Genomic DNA, 19,841 nt, shown 5'->3' on the forward strand with positions numbered 1-19,841 from the left:
ATATCTTTTTTTAATTTAATTTTAATTTTTTTGTATTTCCATAAAGACATAAACAAACACAGACACAAAACACATACATACAAACATTGAGGTTGCAGGATACCATATGCCAATTAATTAATAATTCGTTCTACCAATAATTTCTTATATCTCTTAATATAATTTAAAAAATTATAAAAAGAAAGAAAAAAATAAAATAAAAGCTGAAATGTCTGCGTGACTTCCTCTTTGCCGACGATGCAGCTGTCACTACCCACTCTGCCAAAGATCTCCAGCAGCTCATGGATCGTTTTAGCAAAGCCTGCCAAGATTTTGGATTGACAATCAGCCTGAAGAAAACACAGGTCATGGTTCAGGATGTGGACTCACCTCCCTGCATTACAATCTCTGAGCATGAACTGGAGGTTGTCCATGACTTTGTGTACCTTGGCTCAACGATCTCCGACACTCTTTCTCTCGATACCGAGCTAAACAAGCGCATCGGTAAAGCAGCTACCACGTTTTCCAGACTCACAAAGAGAGTCTGGTCCAACAAGAAGCTGACGGAACATACCAAGATCCAGGTCTACAGAGCTTGCGTCCTGAGTACACTTCTGTACTGCAGCGAGTCATGGACTCTTCGCTCACAACAGGAGAGGAAACTGAGCGCTTTCCACATGCGCTGCCTCCGACGCATCCTCGGCATCACCTGGCAGGACAAAGTTCCAAACAACACAGTCCTGGAACGTGCTGGAATCCCTAGCATGTATTCACTGCTGAAACAGAGACGCCTGCGTTGGCTTGGTCATGTCGTGAGAATGGATGATAGCCGGATCCCAAAGAATCTCCTCTATGGAGAACTCGTGCAAGGAAAGCGCCCTACAGGTAGACCACACCTGCGATACAAGGACATCTGCAAGAGGGATCTGAAGGCCTTAGGGATGGACCTCAACAAGTGGGAAACCCTGGCCTCTGAGCGGCCCGCTTGGAGGCAGGCTGTGCAGCATGGCCTTTCCCAGTTTGAAGAGACACTTTGCCAACAGTCTGAGGCTAAGAGGCAAAGAAGGAAGGCCCATAGCCAGGGAGACAGACCAGGGACAGACTGCACTTGCTCCCGGTGTGGAAGGGATTGTCACTCCCGGATTGGCCTTTTCAGCCACACTAGACGCTGTGTCAGAACCACCTTTCAGAGCGCGATACCATAGTCTTTCGAGACTGAAGGTTGCCAATACAATACTTCATCATTTCCATCATCAGTTATTTCCCCTTTTCCCATCATTCTTTATGTTCCTTCTTTCAATAAAATCTTAAACTCTTTTTAATACAACTTGTTCTAATACAAATTATTACTAAATACTTATTCTAATTCATCAAAATTAATTCATCAAAATTCATCTAAATCTAATTCATCAAAATTATCCTATAAAATACTAGCATATATTTTCTCTCCTCCCAAATCAAATGTTAGACAGCTACCAAATCATATCATTATCTTGAATATTAAACAAACAAACAAACAAGTTATAAAAAGGATATACTGTATTTTTTCTTTTCTTGAATCAAATATTACACAACTACCAAATCATGTCATTATCTTGAGTAGCAATTCAAATCTTAGAACATAAGAACAGCCCCACTGGATCAGGCCATAGGCCCATCTAGTCCAGCTTCCTGTATCTCACAGCGGCCCACCAAATGCCCCAGGGAGCACACCTGATAACAAGAGACCTGCATCCTGGTGCCCTCCCTTGCAGCTGGCATTCTGACATAGCCCATTTCTAAAATCAGGAGGTTGCACATATACATCACAGCTTGTAACCTGTAATGGATTTTTCCTCCAGAAACTTGTCCAATCCCCTTTTAAAGGCATCCAGGCCAGATGCCGTCACCACATCCTGTGGCAAGGAATTCCACAGACCAACCACACGCTGAGTAAAGAAATATTTTCTTTTGTCTGTCCTAACTCTCCCAACACTCAATTTTAGTGGATGTACCCTGGTTCTGGTGTTATGTGAGAGTGTAAAGAGCATCTTTCTATCCACTTTATCCTTCCCCTGCATAATTTTGTATGTCTCAATCATGTCTCCCCTCAGGTGTCTCCTTTCTAGACTGAAGAGGCCCAAACGCCGTAGCCTTTCCTCTTTAGGAAGGTGCCCCAGCCCAGTAATCATCTTAGTCGCTCTCTTTGGCACCTTTTCCATTTCCACTATATTCTTTTTGAGATGTGACAACCAGAACTGGACGCAATACTCCAGGTGTGGCCTTACCATCGATTTGTACAACGGCATTATAATGTTAGCCGTATCATCTCTAATCTTTTCTTTTCTCTTTTTCTTTCTTTTCCTAGTAAACTTCATATCAACATCTCTCAACAATTGCTTCTTGAAAATCCATCCTCTTCTTACTCCTCCCAACAACTCCAGTTCCTGATACATTCTCTCCATCTTTTGACCAATTTCTTGATCAGTCCCTTCAAGATCTATTTTTCATGGTATCTCTTCTCCAGTCGGATAATTTTTGAATTCTTATCTTCCAATTTACCCCATCAGTTAGTAGCTCAAATTATTGATCATTACTTTTATCCGATGTTACTTCCAGTTCACACAACTTAGATACTTGTTGGTTTAAAATTTCCACACTAATTTGTATTTGTAGAATTTGAATCACCTGATTTCTCCAGCTGTCTATGGATCAGAATCTGCCATTCCTTTTCTGGGAGTTTCATTTCTCCTTGCAATTTTCTTTTAGTCCACTAGATGTCAACTCTCTTTTACTATAAAGTTCCTCTTATGTTTTGTTTTTTTTCTACAGAATTTGAAGAATTTTTTTTGTCTCCATTAATAGACACAACAGAGACTATTCACCAGTTCATATTTCACGAAATCCTGCCACGATGAAGGATCCAAAATAGTCCAAAATCCAAAGTCTAATAAAAGGAAATTATATCCAGTGCAGGGTTACACATTTATAAATATATATCAATGAAATCATGCTCCATATAATACCAAGTGCTCAATGATCTTCTCCGCAGTAAAGTGGAGGAGTCCTCCCCCTCTTTCTTCTTTATCTTCCAAAACCTTGAGTTACATCAGTCCTTTATAGCCGAATTTGCACAACATAAACAGCACTTACTTAGTTCTTCCAAATCTCTTCTTTCAATCAGATGGTATCTCCACAGGGGTTCAGCAGCTTGTCGAGGAAAACCGCGTTACTGGCAAAGTCCTGAAAAGAAAGCTCTCCGGGCCGAGCTCTAAACTTTCCGGATACTTTAAAGCCGCCAGGATAACAGTGCCTCTACTAGCACTCGTTACCAGGTCTCTAGACCTGCAGTTTCAGGTGAAAAACAGATAATCTTCAAGAGCTGATCCTGAAGACCGTCCTGTTTCATTTGCTGCTTAGCCCCTCCCCCCGAGTCGATATCTCATTAGGCCTAAGAGATACTGAGGAATCAATGAAAACACACACACATATGTATGTATGTATGTATGTATGTATGTATGTATGTATGTATTGAAATTTCTGATTTATAAATAGTCTTGACACATTAGCTTTAGATCAACAAGGACTGGGCACTGATGAGTCAGTCAGGACATTCATATATATATATGTATGTATGGAAATTTCTGATTTATAAATAGTCTTGACACATTAGCTTTAGATCAACAAGTGTTTAGACCCAGCAGTCCTTATGTTCTCTGTGGCAGGAATAAAGGTTTAAAAAAAAAATACAGGAGGAAGTCTGGAAGTTGACAGTGAGTATTTCTGTTGAAGTTGAAGTGGAATTTCTGAGGTGCAAATAGCGAGGTCAGCTAGGTTCATGTTGTAGCTGGCTAGCAGGTGGTGAAATTGTGGCTAAGTAGGAAACCACAAATGTGAAAAAGTACAGGTCCACTTGCCACATCCAGTTTAGTTGTTTGTATGTGTTTTTTCTTTTTAAGCTATCATAAGGAGCAGCCAAATAGTAGGAAAAAATTTGAACTTTTCTAATGTATGAATGAAGTTCGAGATTCTCCTGAAATATGCACTTGGCAAAGTTTACTAGAATTAATATATGCTTCAGCCAAATATATGTCTCAGATTTATATGATGACTTGTGTATTACAAAGAGATGTGAAAGTCTTCCATCATGTTTCCCTGTGTACATTTTAAAAATTCAAGGAAAAGAAAAAAAGCACCAATTACCCTTTTGTGAGCAAGGCGGAGAAAGATAAGTCAGCAGCACAAGAATCTCTCCGACAATCTCCATGTGCTGCTCTTCCTTAAGCATGCCCCTTCACAGAGGCTATAGAAACACCAATGGCATTGTAAAAAGAGGAGAAAAAGAAAAGATGATTGTTTTTTAATGTTTTGTTACTAAATTTTATTATTTTTATAAGTTGATTTTAATTTGTTTATGCTCTTTTAATGTATGCTGCCTTGGTGGCCCTTATGGAGAAGCAAGGACAGGGTAGAAATCAAATAAATAATGTGAACATTGACCCAAGAAGGTATCTAAAGTATAAACCCATTACTGAAACATAAAAAATATATGCCTTGCCAATAGAAGAACGGTATTGTAATGAAGGAAAGAGGAAGTGAAGCATATTGCTGGTAAATGTTTCTCAGAAAAATTACATATGTTGATGATTCTAATATCACAAAAGAGGACAGCATCTGCTGGTCCTGTATCTGTGGATACAGAGGGTCTGCCTGAATTCTTTTTGAGTCTTCCCCACAATTATTTACTGAGAGCCTCTGGAAGCCTCTCCTAAGTCATGCCAGGCCAGTGACCTACTCTATTGGCCTTTGTGGGCTCAGAATGGCCCACAGAAGCCTCCAGAAGCTACTTCCAGTTTTTGGAGGCAACTTTGGTTTGACCAAAAGTAGTTTGCAGTGGCTTCTACAGGCCACTCTGAAGCCCACAGAGGCCAGTAGAATGGGTTGCCAGCTTGGGGTGATCTAGAGGGAACCCTGGAGGCTCTAGGTAAATAATTGTATGAGCTTTGGGAGTGGACCCTGGTATTAATGGAATTCTTTATCCAAGCAGGGGAAGGAGTATGGAACCAAACCCCCGTGGATAAGAAAGGCATACTGTACGGCTTTCTTTTGTTTTATCATAAATTGAATTATTGCCCTGTATAATTTTTATAAGAAACACTTATTTTCTAAAAATCACCGGCTAACATAATAGGTGTGATGGAAACATTTTGAGACTCGTAAAGACTAGAATAAGAGGTAGGTACTGGTGTTTTGTGCAGGGATTGGTAGTTTGCTAGCTTCAGTGAGTATGAAAGAAGATATCAGTTCCTTCTGCTCAATTGTAATTCATCCAATAAATAAATGTTGTCATCTTGGAAAATTAGATGATATTCCAGAGAAATGAACAGTACATCACAGAACATCTGTTTAATAGAGATTATTTGTTCTCTCTGCAGAATTTTTAAAGAAACGTTATCTAGCCCTAAGGGGACAGTTGATTTTACAGTAGTTTTATGGTTATTTTAAGAAGAGTAGCACAATGTACAATGAAATAATGTTTGGAACAGCAGATGCTCATTTGAGACTCAGTTGTGCCATTTATTTATTGAGCATTACTTTACAGTTAAATTTACTGTAAATCAGTGTTGGTGCAATCCATCCATGTTTACTTAGAAATAAGTCCTGCTGCATTCAGTAGGACTTTCTCCTAGGTAAATGTGCATTGGATTGCTGCCTTTGCCTACTTTTAGTAGAGCTATTCATGGTTCCGGAGCAAAAACGCACACACAAAAAACAAATAGAATTACTTGTTTTTGGCATTTAAAATATCTTTCTTGGGATAGGTTGATCACCAGATTAGGCAGAAGCTAAAAAACATGATTCTGCCATACAAGTTTTCTATTATTATTTTCTTGACTTTTTTTTTTACATAAATAATAGTTGGTGGAGCTGTTCTTTTTCTTTAGCATTGCAGAGAGTGCAAGGACCTCCTAAAGAAAAATATTACTTTGTTAAATACCATTTTTGTTAAAATAATGCACGTTATACGCCGTGTATTGAAATTCCTCATTCCACATGATTAGAAATTTTCCTTATATATAACTTTGTTTAAATGCATGATTGTACAAGGGAACATATTCTCGCATTCTGTATCCATGGTTTCACTAAATCACGTATTGGATCTGCTGCCCCCCTCCCCGCACAACCCCTCTGGAGGTGAGGGGAGCACAGCTTCCCTTGCTTCTAGAGGGTGTTCTGAGCCCCGCAGAGGCTGTGTGCACCCGTGTGCAGCCTTTACGAGTCTCAGAATCACCTTTACAGAGGAAAAAAAGTTACTTCTGTTTTTATTGCTTTATAAGACATTCTGAGGCCCAGGGAAGCTACCCTTGCCTCCGGAGGTTGAGGTGCTTCCTCCCATATCTTCAGATTCAGCTATCCACGGGGTGTTCCAGAATGGAACCCACATGGACATGGGGGCACACCTGTATCATATCTGACAAGGTAGGTAAGTTGAGCCTGGCAGGTAAGCAAATTGAGCCTGGTTGTACAGGTCTAGCCTTATCAATCATGGATTTTTCATCCATGGACTGGATTCAACGCAGGTCCCCCAACCCACATTGAGGCCCAACCTGAACCCTCTGGACGCGACCAGAGCTGCATTCCTCCCCAGGCCTTCTAAGTCTTCCAGATCTTTAAACATCATGTCCAGTTTTATTTTGCAAAAATATTTTATTTTTAATAGTTTTATTGTGCACAGCCTCCTTGGTCCTCAGAAGGCCTTTAAACATCACTTTCCATTTTGCTGGAAGGGCTTTGGAACACCCTGCATAAGCAACCGGAGTGCAGCGCCGTTCGGGTCCAGAGGGTCTGGGTGCCAAGACCAGCAGATTTTATTATCTGCGGGTTTTAGCATCCACAGTGGTTCCAGGAACTGAACCCTCATGGATGCCAAGGCACTACTGTACTTATAAGACAGACAAAGGCTACAGTCCTCTACATGCTTAGGGTTGGGGTGGAAATGTAGTTTCCGCAAGTTTGTAGCAATCTTATACATCAGTGGTTTTCAAAACTTTCAGTGTTGTGATCAACCACATCTTCTGTGGTGGACAGCAATGCAATGCTCCCTGTAGCTCTGCAATGCCATAGTGGGAAGCACTGGAGAACATTTTCAGGTAACATCAGACCTGCGATTCACTCCATTGGCCACTTGAGTAGGTCACTGGCCCAGTGCAACCTGAAAGTGCCTCCAAGGCCTCCCAATAAGGCATTGCAGCACTACAGGGAGCATCATGTCGGACCTAGTGTATATGGGCTTGTGACACACCTCCCATGGGCTTGCGATCCACAGTTAGGCTGCTATATGAGAAACACTGCTATATACACATACCTGGGAGTTCCATTAAATTTATTTCTGAGTAGACTTGTATAAGTGTACGTTGGTAGTATACCATGCAAATCTCTATAAACTCTGCTTTGCTCATATAGTATTTTGTTGTTGCTGTTTGTTTTACAGATCCCAACCTGGTTTCATTTGAAACAGCTGACAGACCAAATTATTTTCTTCATTTAGCTTTCAATAATACCCTTGTTCTTTCTAAATGGGAAAAAAGTGAAGATTATCACAATAGGTCAACATTTATCATTCACAAGAACACACGGCTATCAGGATATAGCTCCTTTGAGTCATTTGCAGTGCCAGGAATCTTCATCCATATTTCAGCTACTTCTGTGAATGTTGTTAAGTACCACCACTCTGAGGCATTCAGACTTTCTACACTTTTTAAATTTATAGGTAAGTACTGGATGAATCATGGTTGCTACACTTTCAAACTTGATTTTGCCATACATCATACAAAATTCCACTGTTATAAAAATTAAGTGCATTATTGATAGGCATTTGCATAAAAAACCAATCCATTAAAGAATGCAGCATGTCAGGAATCTTATACGTTTCCCTGTGCTAATGAGTTTGTTAGTGATGTTGCCAGCATTTCTAAACAATCTGGTTTAGCATATGAAATTGTCCAGCTTGTAATGCTCAAATACCACTTCTTGAAAGTTCTTCTCCAGCTTAGAATGGAGAATAAGATTCAGCACATGCAGATTGAAAGCCCAAAACAAGTTGCTTTCATGTATGCAGAAATTCTTTAAAGTTATCTTCTTACAATTACTGAAAGTCTTCTTAAGTGCTCTGAATTATGTGGACAGACCTACTGTAGAAGCCATCTTTTGTTAGGTGAATATCTTCTCTGTTTGCGCCAATTCTGTCATTCCATTTCTTGTAAACATTGTGTGTGATTGCAGGCAGTGCTGGGAGGAATGTGGACAGTGCATCTGCTTCATCCTTCCTTGAATCATTCTCAAGTGTGATTGGTGAAAGGTCAACCATATGGACACTCTTTTCCCTAAGCACCACTGTGGGAATAGAGAATTCATAGCCCCACCATTCTCAGCTCCTCAGTGCTGCTGAGGGAAGTGAGCATCCATCCGCCACCCCAGAAAACAGAGGGACTTACTCTGAGTCAGTTGCCCTATTGTCATCTCCCTTCACAGCTACCTGTGAATGGGCTTTCTAGAGGAATCCCACTTGCAGAGAGGCAGGAGAAAGCAGCAAAGGGGTGACATTCTTAATTTAGTGTGTTGCTTCATAGTTGTCTCACATAACATGAATACCGGGAGGCCTCAGGGGTTGGGTGACTGAGTCTTCAGGGGGCTTGTGGGCTGTTGGCCAGTGCCCAACCTGTCTAACTTCTGATGCCACCCATATATTAAAATAATATCTTTGATAAGCAAGGAGAAGGACATAATGAGTTGCCAGAAATGAGTCTTCACTTGGAATAGTTGTGCAGTTACCAGTACATTGTCTTCCATGATGGAAAGTGCCAACTGCATGTCTTGCAGAGTTCTCTGTTATCACACCATTGAATTAAAGTGTTAATAGTGGCATTGTGAATTTTCTTACATTTGGAAGCATGTTAAGATGAGAGCCAAATGCAGCTGTTGACTGGCACACTCCAACTTCACAAATAATGACAGATTTTGTCATTGCCAAGTCCTTATTTCCTCCTGGCAAATTCCATTAATTGTAGTTTTGTTGAGGTTTGGAACAACAGGATATATGGAACTAATGCTATTTAAAATAGTGCAAACACGGGCCATAATTTGAAGAAAACAAACATGGCATAATCCTTTATCTTTAAGAGGGAAAGATGTTAAGAGCTGTAGCAACTTTTCCTGGTGGTAAATTAGCAGAGAATATATATCTTTTTTTAAGTGTGAAGTCTTTGCCTTCCAGTCATGCCAAAGAATCCTATCTATGCCAGTGGAAAACTAAAACAATTTACCTCAGCAAGTGGGATCATATCAAATGATCATGAGGCATTTCATTAATCACCACATCCGAGGATTTGGGTTTCAGAGTTTTATAAGCAAAGAAGCATAGGGCTTGAATCTTTCTCCACTGTTCGTTCACAGGGCCTGGCTTGCTGATGCAGGGTAATTACATGGTCTAAAAATACAGCAGCATTTGTTTAAGTTAATGGAAAAGTTACACCAGTTCTAGAGCGCAGAGGCAAAGGCAGATTGAGTTTCATGCTGAGTGTCATAAATGCTTAGCATATTAGATCAGAACATTTCCAACTGGAAACTGCTATTGCTGAATATAAATATTGGGCAAAGTAAAATGGATCCTTTAAACCCCTTTGCCCAGAAATGTCTTCAAGTCTTCTTCATGGTCTAGGAGTTATATTCAAAAGAGTTTAAATACCAAACTACCACTGTGGTGGATATTTGTTTCTAGATCAGGTAAAAAAAGATCAGGTAAAAAATAACTTTTCCCAGGTTGACAAATAAGTGTATGATAGAACCAGTATATGTAGCGCAGTGTTGGAACACTTTCAGTATAACTGATGCAGGTAAAGAGATACTATTATGGTGAATTTTTTTGTGAATATCTATTGATAAATGATGGTAATTTGTATACTGCCTTTCTTGGATTGCTCCTTTGACTTTAATCCAAAGTCGTTCACATAGACAGGTTTCTCTATATCCCTGAGGGGTTTTTTACAATAATAAAGAAGCTTTATCTCTCAAGAACAAACAACATTCCAGATGGATCTTTTCACAGTCTGACATCCATTCTGGCTGTGGTTATTACCCACGCTGACAAACAGCTCTTTCCCTCTCATAGAAGGGCAGCAGAGCCAGCTTCTTGTCTTTCACCCTTCAGCAGCTCAGCTTGTCAGTTACTTCTTGAGGTCTCGCCACTCATGGAAGCTTCTGGTGATCTTGAATTGACAACCTTCAGATGTTATCTTTGAGCTTAATGGCTGCTCTACCCTCTAGACCAGACGTCCTGCCCCAGGTTCATATCTTTATTAGAGCCATCTAAAATGTCATAATTGGCAAGTTTTAAATTCTCCAGAATCTTCCTCATGCTGGTTGTTAGGTCAACAAGAAAACAAAAAGGTGGGGGAAGGGTACAAGAAAAGCAAATGTGCATGATGGAAGAGCTTGCATGGGCTCAGTTTATAATAGTCTTAAGAAGTCAGGGTTATGAAGACTTTATGAAGTTAGGCCATACTTTGTGCAAAGCAGATTTCCTGTTATATCAAATGTTTCTGGAATAAAGGAACACCAAGGGTTCTTCTGAAAATTAAAAAGCCAGCTATTATTCAGATCTGTTTCCGCCTGGTCTTTGTGAATGTATAATTTAGAACAGGAGTCTCTAAACTTTTTGACCAAAGAGCCACATCAAGTATCTGGCACAGTGTCAAGGGCCAGGAAAAAAAAATTTAGTATAAAATTTAAATAAATACATTAGAGATGGAACTTAGATGAATGAATAAATGGGCTCAAATGTCCAGGACTTCTCCAAGCACGAACACAGCCCACACTTAATGAAGCACACACTTAAATGGACCCCCATTCCCCCACCCCACAAGCACAAATCTGGTTTTATTTGATCAACTGGGCCAGAGGCTCTCAGGGGATGAAAGGCTGGCCGCGGGCCAAATAGAGGCTCGCCGCGGGCTGCATCTTGTCCCCGGGCCTGGGTTTGGAGACCCCTGGTTTAGAAGGATAGAGTAAAGCGATAAGTAAAGAATCCTTCTCATTTCTCAATGACTGAGGCATAAAAAGAATTGCACAGTGGCGGACCTGTGGCAGGGTAAGCGGGACAAATGCCCTGGGAGTTGTCACTTCAAAGCCCATTTGAAAACGGAGGTTGAGGCATGGAGGAAATGAGGGAAGGAGTTCCATAACTATGGTGCTACTACCAAGAAAACCCTATCCTTCATATGCACCAATCAAACTTGAGCTAATGGTAGGGCAGAGAGTAACAGCCCAATCCTATCCACACTTTCCTGGGAGTAAGGTCCATTGACTCTCATGGGACTTACTTCTGAGTAGACATACATAGGATTGACCTGTAAGGCATTTATCCACAGTGGCACTCTGCAGTGGTACAGTCTAAGAACCAAGTAGCATGATATTTCTGTGGAAAGTCTTCCATTAATAAAAAATAGTAATGTGAGAATCTGTTCTGAATATGACTTGGGAATTGACCTCTCACCATATTTGTGCAGAACCTTTTTGTAGAAGGACACTTTACAAAGTCTGAGGATCTTTGTATCATAGTAGGATCTGCTGTATGTGGTATTGTGCAAAGTACACTCTCCATCAACTCAAGATATTTATTTGGGAAAAACTTTCAGGAAGTAGACTCCTTTTCTTAAGCATGTGAAGAAAGGGAGTCCTCTCACAGGCACTTAAAAGTCAGCTGGGATTGCTGTATACTATAAATAAATAGTATCAGCAACCTAAGTTGCTGTGTTTGTAATATGAAAACATTCCTTCCAACTGAGACAAACAAAAAAGAACTTCATGGTGGATCACCCAGATATGTGACCTCCCCTTAAGTAAAGTGCAATATGAGGACATGCAAAGGAAATTTGTTCCTCTGCCTTCTGCCTTGCTGAGAAATCCCAAAACCTTCAATATTTCCATAATATTTTCTACAGTTGTTGAGAACGAAGGTTATTGCTTGCATTCTATTTTAGTTCCCTAGTATTTGATTCCTGCCGAACCTGGATGACCCAGAGTTTGATTGCAGTGGATCCTGTTGAATGCTCAAAATTCAGATAACTAGAATTCTTGGATAATAATTTGAGTCATAGGAAACTGAGAGCCCAATCCTGAGATGCCTGGGGTGTGGGGCTGCGGCGGCACTGAAAATGGCTGCTGCAGCATCCTGTGCCCCCCAGGCAGCCGCTGGCGGCTCCATGGGAGAACAGGACATTTGTACCCTTCCCCTGAGGAAACGGAGTAGCCCTGCAATGGGGCTACTCGATTCACCACCAACCATAAGGTCGGCGGTGAATCAAGTGCCTTGGTGTTGGGCAGTGGGTCTGACACAGAGGCTTTGGATCCAGTGGAGCTTCGCTACACCGGTCCCACCTCCCCCTCCCTCCCACCTCCCTATAATGCCTCCTCCCTGCCCTCTGCTTGCCTCTTGCCTCCCTGTAATGCCTCATCCCCTCCCTGGAACGCCTCCTCCATGCCTCCACTTACCTCTCCGCTGCTTGGTGCTCCACGCGACTGCTGAGTGGCAGAGCTCGGGCGCCACCCAGCACTGAGCTACCACTGGTGCTTGCCCAGCGCTACGGCCTGCAAACGTGCCATACGGCACGTTTGTGACAGTGTGCATTGGCGCACCGATCTCAGGATTGGGCTCTCACTCTGTAATTTTGCATAATAATATGTGACAGTTGGCACTTAGCATCAAACTAAGCATGCATGTAAATGTGTACTTTTGACTTTTGATTTTGTTTTCTTTTTTAACAAATATTGCAAGGTGGGGCTGTGCAGAACAGTCTAAAACCATGGCAAGGATTAGGAATCTTTGGCACTTTGCCCCCACCATGTTTCCTACCCCAGTCCCACACCCCTGCATGCTGTCTACAGATTAATAGAGAAAGAACATTGTTGTCTTCAATTGAAGCTTTGTTTTTAAACCATTTGTGACGCCAGTTCCCCCATGAACAGCTGGTTTTGTTCCCCTTTCTCTCCTGCTGGAAGCCTCAGAGCTTGGATGGAGAGGGAGTTCCTTCACCCTCCTCCTCTTTCACTAACTGGTGCTCAGCTTGTAGCACGGGGTGAGGAATTCTCCACTTCCTCACATTCTGTCCTCTCTGTCATAATGTTCCCAGTTTCATCATGAAGCAATGAAGCAATCAAGACACACTCACATGTTTAGGGTTCATGAAGGGAGCAAGGCAGACTGTCGAGCTTCAGGGAGAGAGCACTCACACAAGGGAGTTGCACTCACACACCCAGCCAGCCTCCTCACCTTTTATTCACCTCCCTCTCAGCCCAGTACAAAGTCCATTAGGTACACACTGTAGGTTCCACTCTAGCCTAGTACAAAGGTCAGTCAGGGAACAATGCAAGTTCTTCAAGGGATTTGGCACTTTGTGGATTCAGCCTGTTTACCCAGTCTGCTTCCAAACTCGGGCATCACCCAGACCGGAGCTCGGGCATCACCTAGTCTGCTTCCTGACTCAGACCTCACCCAGTCTGCCTCATGACCCAGGTGTCACCCCGGAGTATGCCCCGAGGGGGTGAGTGTGCTCACTGGCCTTTGTCACGTAAGCACAAAGGGTAAGGTCCAGGTAAGGTCCCCTGATTATTTCCTTCACATCACAGGTTTCTCTTTTATTCTTCATTTTATGCTAATTTGCACATTATTATTTTGTTTCCACATTTCCTTAAATTAATGAAATCAACTTCAAAAAATAAAGAATGTAATTTGAGAGGCTAAACTACATGTGACATTTATAGTCCTATTAGCCCTGATACACTTAGTTTTCTTTAGTCAGTATTAGCCAGATTGGGGTCCACAATGGATTTGGACTGTGGCAGTGGATAGGGGGCATTAATTTTATCCTCCATTCTTGTCATGATCCACAAAAGACCCAATCCTGCTGCTACTTACTTTGGAAAAAAGCTCCCATTGACACCAGCTGGATTCTCTTCATGGGCTTTGTTATGTATGTGAGTATTATCACCTGTGGGAAAAGCAACAGGTTATATGTGATTGGCTGTCCAATCAAGAGGGATGTAGGCTTGTTGGAGTTGTATATATATCTGGGGTATTTGTGTATGTGTGTGTGTGTGATTTTAACTCATTTGGAGTAGGAATAAACTATGATGGAACTTTTATTCAAGTCTACTGATGCGTGAGACCCACTATATAACACTGGCGATGAAGGTGGGATTCAGTCTGAGCAACTGGAATGACTACAAGAGATAACGATGGCCGTTCAAGGACAGATGGAGGTATTTGACCCTGCATTCCCTGAACTGTGGGATAATTATGCAGAACGTTTGGAATTTTTTTTAGAAGCAAGAGGAATTACTGAGGCTGCTTTGAAAAGGGCAACTCTGCTAAGTGTTTGTGGGGCTGCCACATTTGAAATTGCCCAAAGTTTGGTGGCACCAAATGAATTAAGGACTACTTCCTATAGAGACATTATGACTCTTTTAAAAAAGTCATTTTTCACCTCTACCCTCTCGGATTGCACGGCTTCATGCCTTCTACAAAAGAGATCAGGCAGCTGGGGAGTCCATCCCTGTGTTTGTTGCTGCTCTTCGTCAGTTGGCACGGAGGTGTGAGTTCCATAATTTGGAGGAGTCACTGCTTGATAAATTTTGTTGTGGAGTAAGAGATATAAAACTACAGCAGAAGTTATTTGCAAAGGAGGAATTGACCTTCCAAGGACCTCTCAAAGAAGCTTTGTCCTTCGAAAAAGCTGAGGGCATTACAGAACAATTACGTTCCTCCCTTAAGCCAGCTGTAAATCATTGTGAGGAGGCTGTTTCTGAAGGTGCCGATAGGGGAGAGGTGTTACAAATTCATCGAGAAGGACTGAGACGGAGTAACCATCATAGAGTACCAGCATCCCGACTAAGGGTCCGGCAAGATTCTGAGACGCCTAGTCAGGGGTTTTGTGCAAGCTGTGGGGAAGCACATGAACGTCAGAACTGTCGTTATAAGAATTTTAAATGTAAAAATTGTTTAAAGTGGGGACAAGTAGCGCGAGTTTGCCGCAGTAAGCCAGCAGGGGGAATTCCCCTGGTAGTAGGGGGCAGTAGTAGAGAAATCCATCAAGGGTCCATCCTTCAGGAGGAGCTTTATACTACTTCTATTTATCCTGTGCAGAGTATTAAGTTGACCACTAGAGAAAAAATACATGTGATGGTGGAGATTCAAGGGTCCCCGTGTAAAATGGAAGTAGATTCAGGGTCCGCACTTTCCATCATCTCTATGGATACCCTTAAGCGCCTTTGCCCCCAAAATGGTCCCTGGTTGGAATCTGCAGGGTTATTGCTTACTGATTTTCAAGGAAATCATGTCCCTGTTCGGGGTGTGGGCAAGTTTAGAGTCCGTTATAAAGAATTTGATGGGCTTTTGGATTTGGTTGTTGTGGAAGCACTTCGTACTAGCCTGCTGGGATTGGCCTGGTTTGGTCCATTGGGTATTCAGGTAACTGGGGTTCAGAGTATGGGCCAACAGGATCTTGAGGCAGTTTGTAAAGAGTTTGCCCAGGTCTTTGAGGAAACTCTTGGTTGTTATACAGGTCCCCCAGTGTCTTTACAGTTAAACCCAGCTATGTTGCCCATACGTATGAAGGCACGGCGAGTTCCATTCGCACTAAAGTCCAAGATAGAGGAAGAACTAGACTGTCTGGTTGAGCAGGGAGTTTTGGAACCCGTGTCTCATGCACAATGGGAGACACCTATTGTCACCCCCCTTAAACCAAATGGGGATGTAAGGATTTGTGCAGAATACAAATGTACTATTAATAAGGCCCTGCAGCAGCATGCATATCCAGTCCCAGTTGTTAGCCATCTCTTGACCTCTCTTGCAGGTTCTAAGGTTTTTGGGAAATTGGATCTAGCTCAAGCTTATCAGCAGTTGCCTGTTGATGAGGATACGGCAGAAGCCCAGACCATTGTGACGCACCGGGGTGCATTTAAAGTTAAGCGCCTTCAATTTGGGGTTTCTGTGGCACCAGGAATTTTCCAAAATTTCATGGATACACTTCTGAAGGGAATTCCTGGGGTTATTCCTTTTTTTGATGATGTATTGATAGCAGCGTCATCAGATAGTGAATTTGTTGGTCGTCTGCGGGAAGTTCTCCGTCGTCTTCATTCAGTGGGATTAAGGGATAAAAGAGAGAAGTGTATTTTGGGGACATCAAAGGTGGTGTTTTTGGGGTACCTTATTGATGCAAATGGGGTACACCCTGCTCCCGAGAAGGTGCGGGCTATTGTGAATGCTCCACCTCCTACATCTAAGCAGGAACTACAGGCTTTTTTAGGACTTTTAAATTTTTACCATTCTTTTCTGCCTCATAAGGCGGCAGTGGCAGAGCCACTCCATCGCCTTTTGGATAGAGGGGCTCCATGGGTTTGGGGTCAATGTCAGGAGGTTGCCTTTCAAGAAGTGAAGAGACTACTTACTTCTAATTCTTTATTGGCTCATTTTGAGGAGTCACTGCCTGTGGTTTTGGCATGTGATGCTTCCCCTTATGGCATTGGTGCAGTTCTTAGTCATAAACTGCAGGATGGCCGAGAGGCACCCGTAGCTTATTATTCACGGACCTTATCCCCAACAGAGCGAAATTATGCTCAAATAGATAAAGAAGCCTTAGCAATAGTGGCAGGGGTTAAAAAATTCCATGATTATTTGTATGGTCGTTGTTTTTCCATTATAACAGATCATAAGCCCCTGTTGGGCCTTTTTGCCCCTGATAAGCAAACACCACAGATTTTGTCCCCTTGCATATTGCGGTGGTCTATTTTTTGTCAGCTTATCAGTATTCTTTGTATTATCGACCAGGGAAGGCTATTGGACATGCAGATGCTCTTAGTCGTCTGCCATTGCCTGTTTCCGGACTAGATCCAGCTCCAGCATATGGTATTATGCTGCTAGAATCCCTCCCAGAACCACCATTACATGCTTCTGTTGTAGCTTCGTATTCTGCTAAAGATCGTATTCTTTCCCGTGTTCTTAACTGGGTTTGGAGGGGGTGGCCAGGAGGCCATATAGATGCAGAGTTTAAAGCATATGTTACTCGCCAGACTGAGCTTTCAGCCCATAAGGGTTGTCTTCTTTGGGGTAGTCGAGTGGTTATCCTCCCAAAATTAAGAAATCGAGTTCTGGAGGCTTTACATGAAAATCACCCGGGTTTTGTGCGAATGAAGGCATTGGCAAGGAGTTATGTTTGGTGGCCGGGAATAGATGCTGCCATAGAAGAATGGGTAAATCGTTGTAGAACATGCCAAGAGTCCCGGCCAGAAGCCCCGAGGGCACCAGTGCAGCAGTGGGAAACCACTCGCACTCCTTGGTCCCGGGTACAGGCCATAATTTCTTTCTATTAGTTGATTCATATACTAAGTGGCTGGAAGTTATACCAGTCACAGTTATGACTTCTCGGGCAGTTGTTAGGGCCCTTCGTAGGATTTTTGCTACCCATGGACTACCAGACACTATTGTATCCGATAATTCTACACAGTTCATGTCTGCAGAGTTTAAAGAGTTTATAGGCAGGTATTTGATTCGACATGTGACATCAGCCCCTTTCCATCCATCCACGAATGGCCAGGTAGAGAGGATGGTGAGGACTACTAAGGAATCTCTGTCTCGTATTATCCAGGGTGATTGGGATCATCGGCTGGCAGCATTTCTTTTTAGCCAGCGAGTGACCCCTTGTACTACTACAGGTCGTAGTCCAGCTGAACTTTTAATGGGACGGCGTTTGACAACCGGTTTGGACAGATTGCATCCTGATAGAACGACTGATAAGCTGCCAACGGCGGAGACACAAGAGCCAGTACGCAGCTTCAGTCCTGATGATTCAGTTTATATCAGGAATTATGCAAATGGCCCGGCATGGATTCCAGCGACTGTTTCTCGTGCTACGGGTCCAGTTTCATACGAGGTGGCCATCCCAGATGGGAGGATTTATCGTCGTCATCTGGATCAGATGCGTCGTCGAGTGTCTGATTCAGCGCCAGTGACATTGTACCCTGTCCCCAGGGATCAACAACAAGATGTGCCCAGTGCAGGTGCCAGTCAGGACGTTACATCTCAGGAATTGGAGCCTTCTCCAGTTCCACCTGGACCCACTGATGTTAGGGCACCTTCTGAGAGTCCTCCTACAGTGATGTTATTGGCTCCAGAGAATACTCAAGAGCAGACAAGGGAGACTGAAGCTTCAGTCCCAGTGTTGCGTCGCTCTGTACGAGATCGTACACAACCTAGATATTTGGAGGACTATGTGTGTTGATTCTAAACAACCCTTGGGGGGGAGGGGTGTTATGTATGTGAGTATTATCACCTGTGGGAAAAGCAACAGGTTATATGTGATTGGCTGTCCAATCAAGAGGGATGTAGGCTTGTTGGAGTTGTATATATATCTGGGGTATTTGTGTATGTGTGTGTGTGATTTTAACTCATTTGGAGTAGGAATAAACTATGATGGAACTTTTATTCAAGTCTACTGATGCGTGAGACCCACTATCTAACAGGCTTGGATCATGGTGGTGGTTAGGTTTGAAGCTTCCCTTTGTCTGCTGCAGCCCCAGTCTGCAGGTGTGTGTATTTGTCCTATCCACCCGCTATGAGGTAAAGAAAAACAAAGTTCTTCAGGACTATTCATGCTTTAAATATTTTGTAGTTTGACTCCTATAAAATGTCATTGAATTGAATCAATGCAATTCAAGCAAGGAAGGGAGTTTCTTGTATCTCCTAAATGTATGGACTAATGCTGTACTTCTGTAAGAGCATAAGAGCCCCACTGGATCAGGCCAAAGCCCATTTAGTCTAGCTTCCTGTATCTCACAGTGGCCCACCAGATGCCTCCAGGAGCACATAAGACATCAAGAGACTTGCATCCTGGTGTCCTCCCTTGCATCTGGCATTCGGAGGTATCCTACTTCTAAAATCAGGAGGTTGCACATGCCCATCATGACTTGTAAACTGTGATGGATTTTTCCTCCAGACATTTGTCCAATCCCCTTTTAAAGCCAGCTAGGCCAGATGCCATCACCACATCCTGTGGCAAGGAGCTCCACAGACTAATCACACGCTGGATAAAGAAATATTTTCTGTATTAGGATAGCAGTTGAGTTTCCCCTCCTTCCCCCCAAAACCAACAAAAAGCAAAGACTCTGTATGGTGGGCATGGCAGTGAATACAATCTGTTGTGTAGCAGATTTCTGCCAGCAATGCATCTCTTCAAAGTTATTGCTGTGCTTTTATGCAATGAGGCAGATCTGCAAGAGAAATCTATTGCATATGTTATAACATTTGTGAGAGTCTCCTACAGCAAGGAAATGTTATTCACCATCAACCATTCTGACATTGTATGTATGAAGCAATCCAAAAATGAAGAGAGAGCCTTATTCTTTCTTATATTTAAAAATCGTTTTGTTTAGAAACACAGAATTAGATCATCAACATACATTAATGTATCCAAGAGCTTCAGGTTACCCATATTCAATAATCCCTACTCATTCTGTATATTAAAGGATTTAAGAGACTATAATATATGGACATGTTTGTATGCACAATAAAATGCTCAAAATTTTATTTCTAGAAACCAAATTTAATTTTCTAACCCACTCAACATGTGAATGGCGCTATGATGTCTGTACAAGTCCTTGTTTCAAAACATGCAGAGATCCTTTAGCAGAGCACTGCCAGGCTGTACCAAAGTAAGTATCAACATTTTTTAAGTACTGTATCTAAATACATTTGCAAATTTGAGTTTATTTACAACTTATTTAGTTTTTTTACAGCTTATTTACAGCTTACAGAATCTTACCCCATTCTTGTA

General features: G+C 42.3%; 1 protein-coding gene across 1 annotated transcript in view; it reads left to right on the forward strand.

The window, feature by feature from the left end:
- Nucleotides 1-19,841, forward strand: part of OTOG (otogelin) — a 136,267-nt gene that overhangs the window by 74,469 nt on the left and 41,957 nt on the right. The window contains exons 33-36 of the mRNA XM_066619402.1: nt 7,451-7,679; nt 14,488-16,666; nt 17,400-18,252; nt 19,602-19,719. Of these exons, the coding sequence (XP_066475499.1) occupies nt 7,451-7,679; nt 14,488-16,666; nt 17,400-18,252; nt 19,602-19,719 (3,379 nt within the window). The remainder of the gene's footprint in view (nt 1-7,450; nt 7,680-14,487; nt 16,667-17,399; nt 18,253-19,601; nt 19,720-19,841) is intronic.

Source organism: Tiliqua scincoides, chromosome 1 (assembly GCF_035046505.1).
Source record: "Tiliqua scincoides isolate rTilSci1 chromosome 1, rTilSci1.hap2, whole genome shotgun sequence".
Classification (NCBI taxonomy): Eukaryota; Metazoa; Chordata; class Lepidosauria; order Squamata; family Scincidae; genus Tiliqua; species Tiliqua scincoides.